The 19,773-nt window shown below is 41.2% G+C and overlaps 1 protein-coding gene across 1 annotated transcript in view; it reads right to left on the reverse strand.

Annotated features, from left to right (window-relative positions):
* LAMB4 (laminin, beta 4) overlaps positions 1–19,773 on the reverse strand; it is a 108,922-nt gene that overhangs the window by 41,914 nt on the left and 47,235 nt on the right. The window contains exons 14-21 of the mRNA XM_006859276.1: positions 18,660–18,845; positions 15,493–15,608; positions 14,474–14,594; positions 7,419–7,596; positions 5,054–5,197; positions 3,007–3,238; positions 2,408–2,565; positions 398–622 (exon numbers count right to left, since the gene is read on the reverse strand). Of these exons, the coding sequence (XP_006859338.1) occupies positions 398–622; positions 2,408–2,565; positions 3,007–3,238; positions 5,054–5,197; positions 7,419–7,596; positions 14,474–14,594; positions 15,493–15,608; positions 18,660–18,845 (1,360 nt within the window). The remainder of the gene's footprint in view (positions 1–397; positions 623–2,407; positions 2,566–3,006; positions 3,239–5,053; positions 5,198–7,418; positions 7,597–14,473; positions 14,595–15,492; positions 15,609–18,659; positions 18,846–19,773) is intronic.

Genomic DNA, 19,773 nt, shown 5'->3' on the forward strand with positions numbered 1-19,773 from the left:
AAGAGATTTCAGATACAGGAGTCAGAAGCACTGTCAGGAATCTGCATGTAAATACCCCCCATTACCGGTGCCCAGGTGACTCTGACACAGGTGTACCCTGGTCCATTCTCAGAGAAACAATGTTCCAAACCCACCAGGACAAGTGTTAAAGGTAAAAACACAAAAAGCAAACTAACAAAGCCAGTGAGTGCATTGAGGCTGCATCAGAAAATGCCTAGGGGTGTCGCATTTCACCCAGCGTTTCTGCTACACAGTTCTATGCAGTGGCCCTTATTGCCCAATGGATGCTATATTTGCTTGCTGGGACTGGATGAACTGAAGTGAGCCTGGGGAACTGATACCAGCCCTTCAATCTGCTGCTCAATTACACTTCCTACTGGGAGCCTTGTAGACTTACTCTTGCAGGTCTGATTGAGGGCTGATCCGAAGTGACCTGGTTTGCAGAGTTCGCAGCTGGGGCCTTGAGTGTTGTGCAGACATCTCAGGCACTCCCCTGTGGCCCGATTGCAGGCCTCTGGGTCGGTTACATCGATGTTGTTATTGCAGGCACATGGCCGGCAAGCTGCTCCTGAAATTCTCGGATTTCCATAGAAGCCTGCAGAGCATTCTCCACACTGAAGACCTATAAGAGGAAGGGGTTTAGAAAGGTATGGGATGAGAGGAAATGTGTTGTGGAGGGTGGACTGGGCTGTAGGGGTGGGGATGTGGTTATAAATAGAGAATAATTGGGCTCCTCTAGGCATGACAAGAAAGCACACATTTGGGATGAATAAGGAAAATTCTTCTAAATTAAAACAAAACATTCATTTCTATTTATTACTCCTTCAGAGAATAAAAAGATTCTTCAGAGCTAAAAAGGCCTTGATGAAGAATGGATTCCAGTCTTTCTCCAAAAACTATGGAGCTTGGTTATACAATTTCTGGGTCCTTATATAACCAGATTCACTCCAGTGTACTCTGGCCCAAAGCTAGTCTCAATACCTGTTCTCCCTGCTGCTTGCCAACCCTCGCCTGGTCCTAGAAGAGAAGCATGCTGAAGTGAACATCATGAAGCAGCCTTGCAGAAGAAAACTAAATGGCAGTAACCTGCATGCTGAGCGGAATGCTGCTTACTTGATGTAAGAACATCTTAGGGTGTTTTTATCAAGGACTGGGTTGAGAAACCACTCCTCATGTTCAGTTCCCTTTGTCTTTTCAACCTGTAGGCAATGCAGTGTTTAGGTACTCAGACAGTGGCACTCACTATATTTTAGTTAATCCTAAATTCTTGTCATAAATCCACAATGCTCGTCACCACAAATATAGACTCAGTTCCTAAAAAGTAACCAACCAAGCCAAACCGTATATGGAGAAAGATAGAATTAAATTGAGATACGCAGAGCCTTAGTAGCAACAAATAAGAAAACGAAAAGCCATGTAATTTCTTATCATGATGGTAATTGCTGCTGAAGAAAACAATGTCATTTTTTCAAAGGATGATTCAATCAAATAGACCTCATAAGATGTTCTTGTTTGCACTATACAGTCACATTTTGGTTGAAACTCTTCAAAACAAGATTTTTGATTGAGTGGCAGACACCAATTCTGAATTAAGATTTATAACAGACCAACACCAAAAAGCAGTTGTTATCAAGTCAACTCACAGCAATCCCATAAGTTCAGAGTAGAACTGCACTACGTAGGATTTTCATGATTAGGACCGTGTGGAAACAATTGCCTAGAGGAGCCCAGTTGTGGGTCACATCTGAGTGACTTTGAATTTCCAACCTACTGGTTCCATGCTCAGAAGGTGACCATTTCTGCAACCCAAGGCCAAAATACCAAACACACAGGGTCAGAAGTAGGCCTAAAACACTGGTTCAAGGCATCTCAAAAAAATCAATGAAACCTTTACAATATCAGTCAAACTGATTGTTTGGTTCTATGTCACAAAAAAACCATTTCACTTACTGATTAAATTTTTTACTTTAAAATTGTTTCTATTGTATTGTTGTTGTTAAGTGTCTTTTGAGTTGGTTCCAATCCATAGTGACCTTGTCTAGGGTTTCGAAGGCACAGCTGGTGAGCTTGACTGAACCACATTAATACTAATGAAACGGATGCACAAGTACTAGGTTAATAAGATAATGCATAATTAAAATAATAATAGATTAATTAGATCTTATTTGGTTACTTGGTTTGCCAGAACATTATTGAGACATAATTACAGCTCAGTGGAATGAGTTTTTAACCTAGTCATTGGTTTTTGAATCATTCAATTCTTTGTCTAGTAATGTAGGAATTTATCAAGTTGTATCTTCTTGCTATTCACTCATTTGTCCAAGACATATGCAGTATGAACACATCAGCATTTCTTTGATAGCAGGGTGGGATCAAAGAAAAAATCAAGATGCAGTATGCTGTATACCTGTATAACCAGGAAGACAGTTACAGATTACATCTGGGCTCCAAGGATTCTGATAACAGGACTGCGCAAAATACTGATTGCTTGAGGGAGCATCTGGACACAGGCAAGGATGACAGGGTTGTCCTGAAGAAGGGTTTCCATGGTAACCATCGATGCACCTGTCAAGACAATTTCCCTTTTCTAAAATGTTCCCAAGATAAGCTCACATATTAACTAGCCAATGCATACTTGTTATGTTGTAGGGTGGTATGACTTATAAAACTCAGTATTTTAGGAGATGATCATATGTCCTATAAAAGCATATTCTGTTTTACAGCGAAATCCCCCAGATATAGTCATTGAACTCAATATTATAGTACTTGATTTATATATGACATTTCAGGAACATAAAAAGCAAAGTGTTATTGATTTAATCAAATATTGTCTGGCTCATAAAATGATTTTGAAGGATGGTGGAATGATATTCTACCTTCCCCCACCCTGTAACAATCATTTCACACTTAAATACTGTTGAGTCTCCACTCCATAGTCTTCCAGAGAATGTTAAGGGATCAGAATAGAAGAAGAAGAAAAAAATCACTTTCATGTCGATTCCATACCTTTCACAGTTTTGTCCAGTTGTAAAGTCTCTGCAATTGAAGCATGACCCTGTCTGTGGGTCACAAAGCTCAGCAAATCCATTACAAGGGCAAGGACGGCAGTTGGGAAATCCAAAATAGCCAGCCATGCATTGGTCACAGCGGGGGCCTGCCATCGCTCTGTGGCAGGAGCATTGTCCAGTGATTTGGTCACATAGAGAGTTCTTTGAGCCTTGAGGGTGGCAGTCACATGCTGGATAAGGTAAAGAGAAGTCTTCTTAGGGGTGGGAGTGGAGTGAGTGTCATGTGGATGGAAGTGTTACAGTTCTGAATTTTGCATTCCCTGGATGATACAAATTACTAACGCTGTATTAGGCTTATAATGGAAAGTTTGGAGATTTGAGGAGTCCTGGTGTGGTGCTATAAGATAAGCACTGGACTGCAAGGTCAGTTTAAATCTCCAGGTTGGCAGTAAAAACTCACCAGCTGCTCTTTGGAAACTCTATAAGGGGTCACTGTGAGTTGGAACCGATTTGAAGTCTATTAAAAACAATATCAAAGAAGCACTTCTAAAGAAAGATTAGGTAGTCTACTTCCAAAAACTAGCCACTGAAAATGCTGTGGAGCACAACTCTACACTGACACACATAGGGTTGCCATGAGGTGGAATCAAGTCCACAGCAACTGGATTCTGGTTTTTAACTTTCTGTATCATCTTCAAGTGAATAAAGCAAGCAAGGAAAGGGCTTAGATCAATGAGTGGCATATAATAAGCACCAGATAAATGTTTGCTCTATAACAACTCGTTAATCTGATCAATAAACCCCTCTAGGACAGCACCTGGCGAACAATTGGGTCTTACACACTTTAGTTGTTCATACAGAAGGATCACAGGAATAACTTCCATTTATTGTAGGGTTCAAACCTTCAGATCCAAACAAATATTTATATAAGAACCCCTCTCAAGATGGTCAGAGTTTTCTTTTTTCTAGATAAGATAGCAATTGATTGATGCTTTTCTGGTAAATTGTTGAATCCTATGGACTGCCTGTTTGTCTGACAGGGTTGTACACAAAAGAAATGTTTGTTCTTTTGTGTATAACCCTTTGTATACTCAAATACTTCATAATATATATACATAGATTTAAAGAAAAAACAAATGATGGACCTAAGCACAGGGTAAGGTAGGCAGCCACACTCAGGAAATGACCAGCAAAGTGTGCCATCTCGCTGACCACCCCTGAAAGAAGAATCAAACCATCTGGAGACTTTCATGGTTCCCGAGGTAACTGCAGAGGGAACCAGATGACACGACAGTCATGAGGCCTAAATTATCAACTCTGAGTGAAGCTCCAACTCCATCCTTATCAATGGATAGCTGATAAAATAAGCTCCAATCTGTGCACCACCCCAGCATGAAGGGAGGTCTGACTTTTGGTAACAATGCTATCCTCTTTTTCTGCTTCCCAATCTTATCCTGGTTTTAGCCTTTTCAGTCACAGAACTTGCATTGCAGATAATCAGGCTGGGCTTGAACATTCAACTTCCCTCATTGTGCTTTCACATTGTACTGATCAGATAAATGCTTTGTCCAGGTGTAAAGCCTCATGGCTTTACTCAGCAACCCCTGAGTAGAACTGTGCTCTAGAGGGGTTTCAGTGCTCCATCTTCCACAAATAGATCACCAAGTCTTTCTTCTAAAGCACTTTGGGTGGACTCAAGTTTTCAGTCTTTCACTTAAGTAGTTGAGCATGTTGTGGTTTCCATCACCCAGGGGCTCCTTACTACAATCCATCCTAAACTGACTAAATTTCCAGAAGGAACAAGACCGTGTCTTGTTCATCACTCATGGTATCTGCACTTGTTGGTACCTATTGAAAGGATGACTAAAGTATAACAGAACATTTTCGATTACATTTTATCTACATAGACAGTCTGAACCACGCAGCCACATTTCCATAGGCCCTCCTCTTTCAAACTCCACACAGAGCTTGGTCTGTGTGACCATGTGAACATGCCTTCACATTCCTCGGGCATGTTTTCCCGCCATTTGTTCTTTGCTACGTACAGTGACATCCATGATGGTCCAGGCCGTAACTTCCTGCAGAGCACCTGTCACAGCAGCGCCCCTCCACAGCAGGTCTACATTGGCACTGGCCTCCCAGTGGGCTGCAGCTGGCCCCCATGGAACCCTGAGGATGACACTTGCAAGCTGCAGGGAAAAAAAGCAGTTAAAGGTGAAGGAAGTGGGAGAGAGTGCCTTGGCCTGTTTGTGGCTTCAGTTTACCTCTCTTTTATTTGGTACCACTCTCGTTGTTAAGTTTCCTTATCTGTTAAATGGAGCTAATAAGAGTAAGATTGCCTCATGGCACTGTGTTGTTGTTGTTGTTATGTGCCATCGAGTCAGTTCCGACCCATAGCGACCCTGTATAGGGTTTCCGAGGGTGTAAATCTTTACGGGAGTAGAAAGCCTCATCTTTCTCCCGAGGTGCAGCTGGTAGTTTCAAACTGCTGACCTTAAGGTTCGCAGCCCAATTCGTAACCACTACACTACCAGAGCTCCTTGGAACTGTAGTAAGGATTAAATGAACAAAGTACTTAGAACAACGCTTGGCTCATAGTTAAGTAGCCAATAAAGTTTACTTTAAAAGTTAATGAAAGGCTGAAATAAATGATCTTAATATAATGATTACTATCAGCTTTATTATGGTATCAATTCCCGATCTTCTACATTGGAGCCTGCCATGCTAGAGTGTGGATACATTTCTTTTTAAGTTGTGGTAAAATATATATAATGAAACATTGGCCATTTGAACCATTGTTAAGTGTACAATTTGGTGACATTAATTATATTCACCATATTAGACAACCATCACTACTATTTATTTTCAAATGGTTTTCGTTACCTTGAACAAAAATTCAGCATCCCTAAGCAAGAACTCCTCCTCCCTCTTTCTAGTTCCTGGTTACCACTAATGCACTTTTTTCTATGCATCTGCCTATTCTGGGTATTTCACATGTGTGGGATTATACAATAATTGTCCTTTTGTGTCTCTTTACTTTATTCAGCATAATGTTTTCAAGGTTCCTCTATGTTGTCATGGTATTGAAGCTTCGTTTCTCTTTGTGTCTGAATAATATTCCTCTGTATGGGTATACCACAATTTATTTATCCATTGTTGATAGACATAAGTTGTTTCCACCTTTTTGCTATCATGAATAATGCTGCAAGAAGCATAGTATGCAAGTTCGAGTCCCTGCTTTTGAGACGTTTGTGTATATACCTGTAAGTAGAATGGCTGGGTCATGTGGTAATTCTATACTTACCTTTTCGAGGAACTGCCAAATCGTTTTCCACAGTGGCTGCACAATTATACAGTGCCACCAGTAATATACCAGGGTTCCAGTTCTGACCATTTGGGGGGAGGGTGGTGGCACTGTGGGATAAGCACTGGACTATGAATCATAAGGCCAGCAGCTTGAGTCCACTAACCACTCCACGGAGAAAGATTAAGATTCTGCTTCCTCAAAGATTTGCAACCTTGGAAACCCCATGTTGCTGTTAGTGCCGTCGAATCAGTTCTGACTCATAGCTACTCTATATAGGGTTTCTGAGGAGGGGTTGGTGAGTTTGAACTGCCAACCTTGTGGTTAACAGTCCAGTGCTTATCCTACACTGTCACACTATGAGTCAGAACCTACTCAATGACACCTAACAACAACAACCATCAGTTTTTAATTTCTTCTATTCCACATCTTTCATAAATTTATGAGCACCTATTTTAATACCGAAATAGAAAACCAGCAATAAAAAAAGTATTTGTCTAAAACTCAGGAAATCCAACCTCTTATTTTGTCTGTCACCCTATAGTATTGATTCTTAAATGGGGTGGGAGGTGTGGTTTTCCTCCATATGATATAACTGATAGGGAGGGATTCAGCTTGTATCAAGTGGAGAGAGGCATGGACGATAAACAGTTTACAATGCACAAGACAAATCCCCATCCCAGAACAGAGAATTGTCCAGCCAACAATCTCAATGGCGCTGAGGTTAAGAAACTGTGCGCTTTACCGTGGCACAGGGTAAGCCTTTGGATTCAAATTCACTCATTTATTAAGTCATAGTTTTTGGATGAAAGACATTGTTCAGAGTTCATACTAGCCCCTCACTCCCCAGATTCTAAGATTCCACAAAAGTGGTTATAGGTCTGTTGGTCCAACAACCTAGCTTCCCAATGCTATATGCTTACTGTACTGTGCATTATGATTCCAATGCATCAAACGACTGTTCTTTGTGTTTAATCATTGGGTGAGTGATATTTAAATAGGTTGTATGCAGTGGATGCTAAAATAAATTAAATCGATTTGCTCACATTCCCAAAAGCATTTGTCCAGACAGCAGTGCTTCAGTAGTCTGTAGGACGGATACTCACCCACGGCCCCATTGTGTAACTTGGCAGACATGCTGACTATAAGTCTCTCACATACATCAGGGAGCACTCGAGGTCCCATTTCAGAGGCAATTTCAGCACAGTTATACAGCTGGTACTCATCTAAGTCCTGCTTGCTGCAGAAATTCTCCAAAGAATTGATTTGAGGAATAAGACCAAGCTTTGGAAATAATGAGAAAAGAAGATGTATAATCATAACTCTCTGATGTTCAAGATTGTTTTAACAACAGAAAAATAACATTGGTGATCTATGAGGATAATTGTTCAAAAGAGACTCAATCCAATCCTTTAAACTGATGTGGACTGCAGATTTGATGACTTTTCAATTTACTTAAGTCTTTACTTAATATTTATATCTACTGACTTATGATAAGGAAAGTAACAAAATTCTTTATATATTTTTACTGCTATTATTTTGTTTTCATTTTCTAATAAAAGTGTCTTAGATTTGAAAGACTTTTAAGTAGACTGCCTGTGAAAAATTAGGAAATGATTACTTTGACAATGCATCCCAAAGTGTTACTGTGGAACTCTTAGTCTATAAAATTCCTCAGCAAGTTTTATCGTTTTCTATTACGCATGGACAATGGTCCTCTTTATCAAACTATGTTGCTGGTGTTAGTTGTCATGGAAACAACTCCAACTCATGGTGACCTCATCCAGAGTAGAACTGCTCTATAGGCTTTCAAGATTTTTGAGAAGAAAATGACCTTTTGGGAAGGGAGTGCCAACCTTGTCTTCCAAGGAGCCTCTGAATGGGTTTGAACCATCATCCTTTTGGCTAGTAACCATTTGTACAACTCAGAGGCTCCCTACCAAATATACCTGCCAAGATCTCAACCGTGGGCACCACACAAATTTAGGTCTCCATGGAATCCTGGTGTGGTGCTGTGGGATAAAGCACTGGACTACAGTTTGAACCATAAGGCTGGTGGCTCAAACTCACCAGCCACTCCTTGGAAACGCTTTATGGGGTTGCTATGAGTCAGACCCTACTAACAGCACTTAACAACAACTGGCTGTCCCACAGGCGCTGTAAGTCAAAAATGTCTGAAACCTGCTTACCTTCTGAGCCTTTTGAAAAGAATGCCCCATTCATTGAGTAAGGAACTCTGCTGGCATAGAGTTATGAGTCGGGCTGCTAACCTCAAGGTCAGCAGTTTGAAACTACTAGCCGTTCATGTGGTGCTATAGGATAAGCACAGGGCTGAAAGGCCCTTTGAACCAAGATGTTGGTTCCTTAGAAACCCTACACAGGGCTGCTATGAGTTGGAACTGACCCACAGCAACCCTGTATAGGGTTTCCAAAGAGCTGTTGGTGAGCTTGAACCGCTGACCTTGCAGTTCAAACTGATTTTGCAGTCCAGTGCATTATTAACCCATAGCACCACACCAGGTCTCCAAATCAATCATAGGTCTGATCAATTCGGTCCCTTAAATGTGTATAGATGCATTTATTGCTCTTTACCCCAGCCACTTCCCTAATATTGGACACCTAGATCACTCTTGTGGCAACCTACTTTCCAGTGGACATCCCAACTTTCATTCTTGTCTTCACTCCCACCTGCAAGTGACAGTTGGACAGTGAATAAGGAAGATTGTAGAAGAATTGATGCTTTTGAGTTATGGTGTTGGAGGAGAATATTGACAGTGCCATGGGCTGCCAAAAGAACCAACAGATCTGTATTGGAAGACGTGCAGCCAGAGTGCTTCTTAGAGGCAAAGATGGCCAAACTTTGTCTCTCATACTTTGCACATATTGTCAGAAGGGACCAGTCACTGGAGAAGGATATCATGTTTGGTAAGGTGGAGGGTAGAGAAAAAGAGGAAGACCCCCAGTGAGATGGACTTGCAAAGTGGCAGCATCAATGGGATCAAGTGTGGCAACAATTGTGAGGTACTGACTCGATGGCACCTAACAACAACAGTCCTGATATTGTTGTTGTTAGGTGGTCTTGAATCAGTTCTATTTCAAAGCACATAAGACAAAGTCTCATCATCCTTGCTTCTAAGAGCATTCTGGTTGTATTCTTTTAAGATAGATTTGTTTGTTCTTCTGGAAGTCCATGTTATATTGAATATTCTTTGCCAAAACCATAATTCAGAGGCATCAGTTCTTCTATGGACAGCCTTATTCATTGTCCAGATTTCACAATGCATATGGGGTTATTGAAAATACCGTGGCTTGGGTCATGCAAACCTTAGTTCTCAAAATTCCATCTTTGTTTTTCAATATTTTTAAGAGGTCTTTTGCTGCCTGATACAGTATGCTTTTGATTTCTTCACTGATGCTTACATGGGTGTTGATTGTAGACCCATGTAAAATGAAATCTTTGATAACTTCAGGCTTTTCTCCATTTATCATGATGTTATTTATTAGTCCAGTTGTGAGAACTTTCATTTTTTTAATGGTGAAGTAAATTCATATTGAAGGCTTTTACCTTGATCTTCATCAGTAAATGATTCCAATCCTCTTTGCTATCAGCAAGCAAGATTGTGTCATTTACATCTTGCAGATTGTTAATGAGTCTTCCTCACATTCAATCTTTTTTATATAGTTCAGTTTCTCAGATTATTTGCTCAGCATACAAATTGAATAAGTATAGTGAAAGGATACAACTCTGATGCACATCGTTTTTGATTTTAAAGTATTTGTGCATTATTCCCTTGGTCTACATACAGGTTCCACGTGAACACAATTAAGTATTCTGGAATTCCCATTCATTTCAATGTTCAAATCCATAATTTGTTATGATCCACACAGCTGAATGCCTATGTGTAGCCAATAATACACAGATAAACCTCTTCCTGGTATTCATTCTCTGCTTTCAGACAAGGTCTATCTGATATAAGCAATGGTATCCCTCATTCCACATCCTCTTCTAAATCTTGCTTGAATTTCTGGCAGATCCCTGTTGATGTACATACAGCAAAATTTTACTTGTATGTGATAATGATGTTGTTCAATAATTTTCACATTCTGTTGCATCAGTTTTCTTTGGAATGGGCACAAAAATGGATTCTTTCTAGTCAGGTGACCAGGTAGCTGTCTTCCAAATTTCCTGGCATAAATGAGTGGGCACTTCTAGCACTTCATGTATTTGTTGAAGTATTTCAATTGGTATTCCATCAATTCCTGAAGCCATGTTTTTTACCAGTGCCTTCAATGTAGCTTGGACTTCTTCCTTGAATACTATTGGTTCTTGAGCATTTCTCCTGAAATGGTTGAACATTTACCAATTCTGTTTGCTACAGTGATCCTATGCATTCCATCCATCTTCTTAATTTTTTGAAACTTTTTATTGTGAATTGAGTGAAAGTTTATAGAGCAGACCATCAATTCTACATTCAACACATCATATACTTTACTTCATTACAATGATTGCAGTCCCCTCCAAGTACCATCAGTTCACAGAATTTACTTCTATTCACTTGAACTCTTTAATTCCTCCCTGCGTCTCCAGCTACTACTATCTTTTTTGTATGTGATGCTTTTTCTGTCATTCAATATTTTCCCCATAGGGTCCTTCAAAATTGTGACTAGTCAGGTTGTTATTGTTGTTAAGTGCCATCAAGTTGGTTCATGATCATAGCGACTTTTATAGGATTTCAGAGGAGTGGCTGGTGAGTTTCAACTGCTGACTTTTGGTTCAAACTGACCTTTTGGATTGTTGCTTATCCTATAGCAGTGCACCAGGACTCCATAGTGATCCTTTAAAATGCAATTTACTTAGAAAATCCCTACCTTGAAACTTTCCATTTTTGTCACGATAAAATTTAAGCTACATCTAATTGTGCTACTTCCTTCTCCTCAGAACAGCAATGCTTAGTAAGGGAGGTAGTGCCCACCATGGGGCATTTTGGAATTTAGTAGGGGTAGTTTACATTGTCACAGTGATTGGGTGGAGTGTGTTATTGGTATTTTGTGGGTGAGGGCCAGAAATGCCAGACATTATGCAATACTCAGAGCAGTTTCACAAAATGGAAAGTCATCCCATGTTCCCTACAGCCTTTGTGAATTCCATGTAGGAAAAAGACTGTTTATAGTTATCTGAGGAGAGATTCTAGCTATATGTTCTTAAACACATGAACATGAAGTAAGTTTTGCATAGTTTTATATGCACTGAATTTTCCAGGGATGCAATTTGTATTTTCTGAATGCACTGAAATTTCCAGGGATGCAAAATGTGAGTCAAGGGAAGGCTACCACTTTGTTTTGTTTTGAGCTTTAACTAAGATAAATTTTTCATTCAGAAAATTGTATCACCAATGGTGATGCTGGCTCCAGGTATCTAAGTCCTCAACACACCACCCTGATTTTGTGGCTGTCTCACGTGTAGTGGGTTCTAGGTATATGGTCCCATTTATTTTGTGGCTGGCTCATGTGTCGTGGTTCTAGGTATATGATCATATTTATTTTGTGGCTGTCTCGTGTAAGTGGTTCTATATATATGGTCCCAGTTCTACTTCATGATGGTTTCTGGTATATTTGTGCCTTGGCACATACAGCTTGACATGCACATTATTTCTTCATAAATTACTTTCCATATATTTTTTCTTTTGTATTAATAGTAGTGCATTGCTATTTTTGGGAAGTTATATGTCAGGCATACTATGTTGTTGTTGTTAAGGGCCATCAAGTTGGTTTTGACTCATAGTGACCCTGTGTAGTTTTCGAGACTTTGCCGGAGCAGAAAGTCTCATCTTTCTCCCATGGAGTAGCTGGTGGGCTTGAACCACCTACCATGTGGTTCTAAGTCCAGTATATCCTACAGAGCCACCACATTCCCTATTTACTGTTGTTGTTAAGTGTCATTGAGTCAGTTCAGACTCACAGTGACCCTGTATAGGGTTTCTGAAGAGTGACTGGTGAGTTTGAACCACTGACCTTGTGGCCAGTAGCCCAGTGCCTATGCTATAGTGCCACAACAGGACTCCTATAGGCAAACTTTATATATAATGCTTATGAATTCCATTTCACAGTAGTAAAGGGTATTGTGACCTATTTGTAGTACAAAGGGTTAGATGAGGTTGAGCCTCACTGAACTGTTCAGTTCCTCTCTTCTCCTCACTCTACACCCAAATAAAATACAATAAAAGAGCCAACAGTTGCCGTGCAGTCAAATCTGACTTATGTGACCTCATGAGTGTCACAGTAGAACTGGGCCCCACAGTGGTTTCAGTAGCTGGTTTTTGGAAGTAGACCAGTTTCCAAGTTACCTCAGAATGTTCTCAAATCTCCAACATTTTATAAGAGCTGAGTGTCTTCAAAATTTGCACCACCCAGGGACTCTCTGTCTCCATAATGGGCCTTCACTATTATTGTTTCTCACTCACCCTCCTTCTTGGCTGACCAATTCTGGGTTCAATTTGGATGTCATCTCCTCCAGGATGCCTTCAATGTTGCCTGGTCCATGTGTAAACCCCTGACAGAGTGCCCAGTATCTTTCATACCAGGCTGTCTTTATGTTTCATTGCTGGCCTCTTCCCTTTGGATGGGGCAGGGACGATACTTGTGTTGTTTACGCCAATGTCTGCCACAGTGTTTAGTTTATGTTGTTGTTAGGTACCCTTGAGTGAATCCCAGCTCATAGGTACTCTATACACCACAGAAGGACGCACTGCCTGCAGTCCTTATGCCGTCTTCCCAGTAGTTGGGTCCATTGTTAGGTCACTGTGTCAATCAATCTCACTGAGGGTCCTTTTATTTTTTTACCTGAACCTACACTTTGCCAAGCATGATGTCCTTCTCCAGAGACTGGTTCCTCATGATACCAGAGATGAAGCCACGCCATCAACACTTCTAAGGAGCATTCTGGCTGTGCTTCTTCTAAGACAGCTGTCTTCTGGTAGTCCATGGTATATTCAATATTCTTCATCAACACCATAATTCAAAGGCAGAGTAGAACTGCCCCCAAAGGGTTTCTAAGGATCTAATCTTTACAGAACTAGTCTGCAACATCTTTGTCCTGAAAAGCAGTTGGTGGGTTCACATTGCCAACCTTTCAATGACTGCAGAGTGCTTTAAACGCAGGGCCACTAGGGCTGTCTCCTCTGTCTCCAGGTGGGATGGATTCTGTGGCGTGTTTCCTGTTCTGCTTCACTTCAGAGGGAACGTTCCAAGGTAAGTGAACTTTATTTAGAAAAGTAATTTCTGGTCAAGTAGCTAAGGGAATTTTCTGGAAAAGGACACAGACATTTTCTGGAGGACATATACATCCTTGCTTGGCCCCTTCCTTCCCATACACTGTCCAGTTCCTCTCAGCCCTCCCAGGAGCATGTGGTCCAGACAGCACATGTACCCCAGTCCCCTTCTCAGCTTCTGCTTCGAGGAACTCTGACCTAGAGGGACCTAGGGCCTCCTCTGAGGTTTCTGAGAGTTAGCTCATGTCAGTTTTTGTTCCCCACAACTACACACAAGAGAATTATTACTTACAAAAGATCAAACAGATATCTGAGGGGGCTTTAATTCTATTTTTTTCCATGAACTATTTACAGCTCCTTCATATATTCAATTGAATTTCAAAAAATCCACTTACTTGTTGCACTTATCTGGTCTAATCTTTGAAGTACGCAGAGTTCAGTAAGATTAGGATATGAAGTATATTGTTTTTGCTGTTAGGTGCTGTCGAGTCAGTTCTGACTAATAGCGACCTTATGCACAACAAAACTAAACGCTGCCCAGTCCTGCTCCAACCTCACAACTGTTGTTACACTTGAGTCCATTGCTGCTGCCCCTGTGTCAATGCTGATCTTACAGGGCAGACTAGAACTGCCTCAGAGAGTTTCCAAGCTTAATGGAAGCTGTCTGCCACAAGTTTCTCCCACAGAGTGGCTGGTAGTTCGAACAATCAACGTTTTGGTTAACAGCTGAGCGCTTAGCCATTGCACTACTGGGGCCCCTTGTCATAACTAGATCGTTGCTAATTTTTAAAGTTAAACATACACATCTGTATTGTTCAAGGCACATTTATCCAGAGGAGCCATAGTGGAGTTCAGTGGACAAGGGAGCACCCACAAAGCTCTCTAATACTTACAGAGTCAACCAGGATGTGTGAATGAGCGTGGGACTCTCCTTTCAACGGCTGAGAAAAATAGACATCTATGGAATATTGTACATCTGGTTCTAAACAGATGGGTGTGGGAAGCAGCACGATTCTGGATTGACATAAATAAGCCCAAAATGAACTGACAGAAGTACAGTCATAGAACTTAAATGACCCTAGCATTTCATGGTGTTCACTCTGCTGTGGAACTGAGACCAGGGCTAGGTGAGACCAGCACGGGTGGGTTGCTCACACTCCGATTCCCCATGGCTCTTTTATAGGATTGTGCCAGACAGCAATGCCTTAGAAGCTATTGACCGTGGTCATCATGGCAACTTTGAGGAGAGGATGGGACAGACATCCTTCCTCCTATTTGATATGCTCTCCTTTATTTTGCTACACATCTCTGATGAGGCAAAATTAGTGCCATCAGAATTAGTATCTTTTTACCTTATAGACTCTCAGCTGCTTGAGATTCTTCAGGCTAAACCTTTTGCTCTTATTCTTGTAACATTTCACTTTCTGATATTTCAAGGCTATGTGGCCATTGAAAAAGGACCTTTTTAGATTCCTGGTTCAGCTTCAAATTAGTATGAGACTTGAACCAGTCACTTAAAACTCCTCCTCAATTGTCCTCTCATCAGATGACGTTAGTAACCGTCTCATGGTGATGATGGTAGTGGTCGTATGCCATTGAGTCGATTCTGGTTTATAGCAACACACTATAAGCTGTAAATTGTTATGGGAGCAGAAAGTCTCATCTTTCTCCTGTGGAATGGCTTGTAGATTCAAACTGATGTTAGCATAACCCACTCTGCTCCCAGAGCTCCTCAACAATCTCATAGAGCTGATTAAATGCCATCATAATTTAGCACACAGTAAGCACTCAATCAGTGTTAGCGTTCTCTTCAATATCCTCCCCTGGCTCAGCTCACTTAGTTCCAGGATACAAATTATTGATATGTAATTCTAAGAAACCATCCATGTTTGAGGAAAGGTCCCAAGCATACCTTGCAGCTGCTGGTAAAGCAAAAGACGGAGGCTTGAGCTGTGGGGTCTTGTGTGTGCAGTGCTCCCGTCCTCCAGGGGGGGTAACCACAACCTGGGCAGCCCAGTCAGCTGTGGACTAGACAGAAATCAAATAAAAACAGGTCACTTGTAATCTAAGCATGCGAGGACATAGGAACCTGTTCTGAACACACACACAGATGGCACATGAACTGAATTTGCCAGCTGGAGTCCATTTGTTGGATAGAACTGTGGGGGTTGAAAGAAGTCTTAGAGGGTCACTCTTGAGTCAGATTCTCTGGTGTCTGAGTTGTGATCAGGCTGGAAGAATATTCTTTCTCGTTAAAGTTATAATTTGTGGGCATGGAAAACCCCTGGCACTCCTGAGAGGTCTAATCTTTAACTCATCTCCCAAGCACTCAATTAATCTGTCATCCTCCTGGGACACAGAGCAAAGAATAATAATTTGGTTCCTCTGTCATTTTTTCTCAGATATACATGAAGTCATCCAATTTAGAAATGCTTTTCAAGCTGTCAGATGCATGTTATCTCTACAAAAAAACAAAACAAAAACAACAACCCCCAAACAAAACAAAAACAAAAATGAAGTCCATCCACCATCGAGTCAATTGTGACTTACAGCAACCCTATAGGACAGAAGAGAACTGCTTCGCAGGGTTCCCAAGGCTGCACATCTCTATGACAGCAGACTGCCACAGCATTCTCCGGCAGAGCTACTGGAGGGTTTAAACCACCCACCATTCAGTTGGTAGCCAACGCTCAACCCACCGCAATACCAGGACTTCCTATTCTTTCTATGGATAAAATAATATATTTTTCTTTTTAAAATGACTTTCTTTTCTAGAACTTGCCCAGTGAAATAGGCCTCTTGCAGAGCCTTTGCAGTACATAGGATGTTAGGTGGAATCCTGAGTCCCATCCAGAACCTTCTGAGGTGGGACATTCCCACTAAAAAGGACAAGCAGACCAGCCTGGAACAGCTAGAGCAACAGAGGATACAGCTTCAAAGAAAGATCATCAGGAAAAACCCAAAACAAAAATAACAGTCTTATTGGCTATTACAAGAATAACCAAGTTGTTTGCCTGGAAGCCATCAAGGCAAGCAATCAAGTCTCTTGAGGACAAACCCCCACCTAAGACTGAAGCTCAAAGGAAACACATGAGCAGGCATGTAAACTTGCTGGTCTACTGGTGAGTGGAAGAGGGGGAAAGGCAGCAATGAAGAAATGGGCTGAGTTCAACCACGGTCCATTGACTCCTGTTAACCTGGAGATGAGAAGAGAAGAGGAAGGGCTGGTTGGTCCAAAGTGTGGTGAAATCTGGGGACACCTGAGCCCAAGGACAAGGACATAGCCACAGAGAGTTAGAGCTGAGAGTGAAGCACCCAGCTGATATGAAGTGAGGGGAGATGCACAAGAACACCCAAACTTGCAGATAGTACCCATTTGACCTAGCTCAATGGCTTCACAATCAGAACTTGACTAGAGGATGATTAAAAAAATAAAATAAAAATTTTTTTTTAAATAATGGAAACAAGGGTAAATTGCCACAATTTGATGAACTTGACCGATACTCATGGATGTAGTAGCTCAAAATACCAACAGAGAGGGAAGGAGTCTTCTCATCAAGTATCAATGCTATCTCTTCTGTATACAGGGTTGATCGGAACAGGCAACTTAGACATTGGCTACCTAAAATGAGGGGGCGATAAAGGCATGAAGTTACTGGCTTAAAAGGTTTCAAGAGGGAGTTTAGTTTAAGAGTGTGTGTGGGAAGATAGAGTCCCCACGGAATAGTTTCATCTTGTCTAGATGGGTCTGGTCTTTTAAGATTCTCATGATTCAATAGTGAGTAACTGTCAACATGATTAATTGCGACTGTCACAACTGTAAAGGCAGAAGTTTTGTAACAAAAATGGGGGAGTGGTTATTCTTACATTCCAGGAACAGAGGCCCTAGAACCACCAAGGGAGAAGAGCACAAGCAGAATGCGGGACCCTATCCAGAGAAGCAGCGACACAAGACATGGAGGCAGAGATGGGGACATGGAGAGAGGGAGCAGCTGAGGACTCTAGATTCATGGAAAGAGAAAGACTGAGAGCTGGTGGCCAGGAGGCAGGCTTTCAGAATTTGCCTTTTGGTGATTTAAATGATTATATTTGCCTGAGTGTTTAATAAAAGAAAAAAATCTGAAGTGGATAGAGAGAAATACTGTTAACTGATGGTACATAGAGAGGATTATAATCATTGTAATGAAACAAAGTATATGGTTTGTTGAATGTAAAACTGATGATCTGCCATGTAAACTTTCACTCAAATCACAATAAAAACCTAATAAATAAATAAATAAATAAATAAATAAAAAAGACTTTCTCGTCATACTCACCACGTCAAAATTCACTCAAGTCCTTTGGCTATCACTTATGAGAAACAGAAAATAATGTCATAGCAAGAGTTTCAAGGCAGATCAAAAAGTGAGGGTCTCAGAATGTGGGGCTTCGGGGTCTCAAGACTCCTCACCCCAAGCCATATACAATATTTCGCATGGGAGATGGCTCATGACTTTTTAGATGGTCAAAAGTGTGAGTATGCAAAGAGAAGGTTAAGAACTACTGTTAAAAATCCAGTATTTTTCTAATTTTGTCTTAGATATTTCTAGAAAGGAGGGTAAGATGATTGCACGGTAGCAAGAGGCAAGAGGAACAGACTGTGTTCACTCTTTCTCTTTTTTCAGGATAAAATCCAAATGCAAATAAAATCTCTTCCACAATGCTGTAAGTCTGAATGTCTGCATGCATTTTGATTGATTTAATTTTTAGAATGAAAGTCCCAGGAGGACAGGATCTGTGTTATTTTAGATGTTTATGGTTCTTATAAAAAGATTCAATCACCACTCTCTTAACCTTGTATCTGAAATTCAGACTCCCAACTTTAGCCTCTCTCTGTGGGATATAGCATGTGTGTATATGGCTAACTATATTGCTCTAATCTCCCTAGGCAGCCCTCTAGTTTATAATGCTCTCCAGTTGGTCTACTTTTTTGCAAATCATTGTATGATGAATCTATCTAGCAACGCTGAAATGGAAACAGTTTGAGAATGTTATTCTGTCAGTTTTTTCCCCGTAAGGAAGGTCAGAGTTAGAGGATACCTGAGTTTCATAGCGAATGGCGATTGTGAAGTCCATGGGGAAGGGAATGTTGCTGACAGCGAATCTTAAACCAGCCCCAGAGAGAACGCTGGCAAATCCAGGCCCAGTCCAAGTACCAGGCTTCCCGGGAACCGGCTCACGGAGAACAAAGTGAACAGCAGGCACCTGGCCAAAAGTCATTGAGCCCTAAAATCAGAGAGGAATGTCCATTGTTTTGCTCACAGTCAAGGCTTGGAAGACTTCAGAGAAACATATATGATCTATTTGGGCCACAGATCAATGATCCCATCCAGGATACAGTCCCAAATCCTGCTGAGAGCCATGTGCTGAAACCACAGTGGGGACATATTTGACTGTAAAGAGTGCTTGCCTTAAAAGCACTGCCCTGGAAAACCATTTTAGTTTTAAGTAAACCACCTGCTAATGAGCTGAGCAAAGTCCACACTGAAGACCTTGGACTTTCACAGATATGATTATGGATTTCTGCCCAACATATGGAGGGATAGCAAATGTTCCCATGCCTCATTCACAGATTTTGCGTAATTGTGCATGACTATGAGAAAACCCACATGGATTTATTTATTAGCTATTTTTCCCATGCAAGCATGAGAAACATCTCCTCTTCTATCTACTTGAGGTATGACATGCACAAAATCCTAACCCACATCTGATTGAATAGAATCCCTAAAGGTCTCAGTACTGGATGTCAGCCTGTGGCCAATTGGACTCTGTAGATAAATATGTCTTTAATTGCTGCCTCTCCTCACTCAGCCTCCACCCTCATTCCAGCTCGTGTTGCTTTTTGCCTGGATTGCGGCAATAGCCTCTTGGCTAGTCCTCTGCTCTTTTCTTTGTCCAATATATGTTACACTCCGTTGCCAACAAAGCATTTCAAACTCTTCCAACTGCCAACAGAAGACACTGAATTTACTTTGCCCAGAGTTCAAGTTACTCTGTAATCTACCCCAAACTGCCCTTCCTGTGATAAGTGTTTGTTTAGTTGCAATAGTGTGTCAGGCTCTGGATTAGGAATGCAGCAATGAAAGGGATAGAGCCTCGGCCACATGGGAATGTAGAATCTTGCGGTAGAGTAGCGTAGTGGTTACGAGTCAGG

Source organism: Chrysochloris asiatica, unplaced genomic scaffold (assembly GCF_000296735.1).
Source record: "Chrysochloris asiatica unplaced genomic scaffold, ChrAsi1.0 scaffold00032, whole genome shotgun sequence".
NCBI classification, from domain to species: Eukaryota; Metazoa; Chordata; class Mammalia; order Afrosoricida; family Chrysochloridae; genus Chrysochloris; species Chrysochloris asiatica.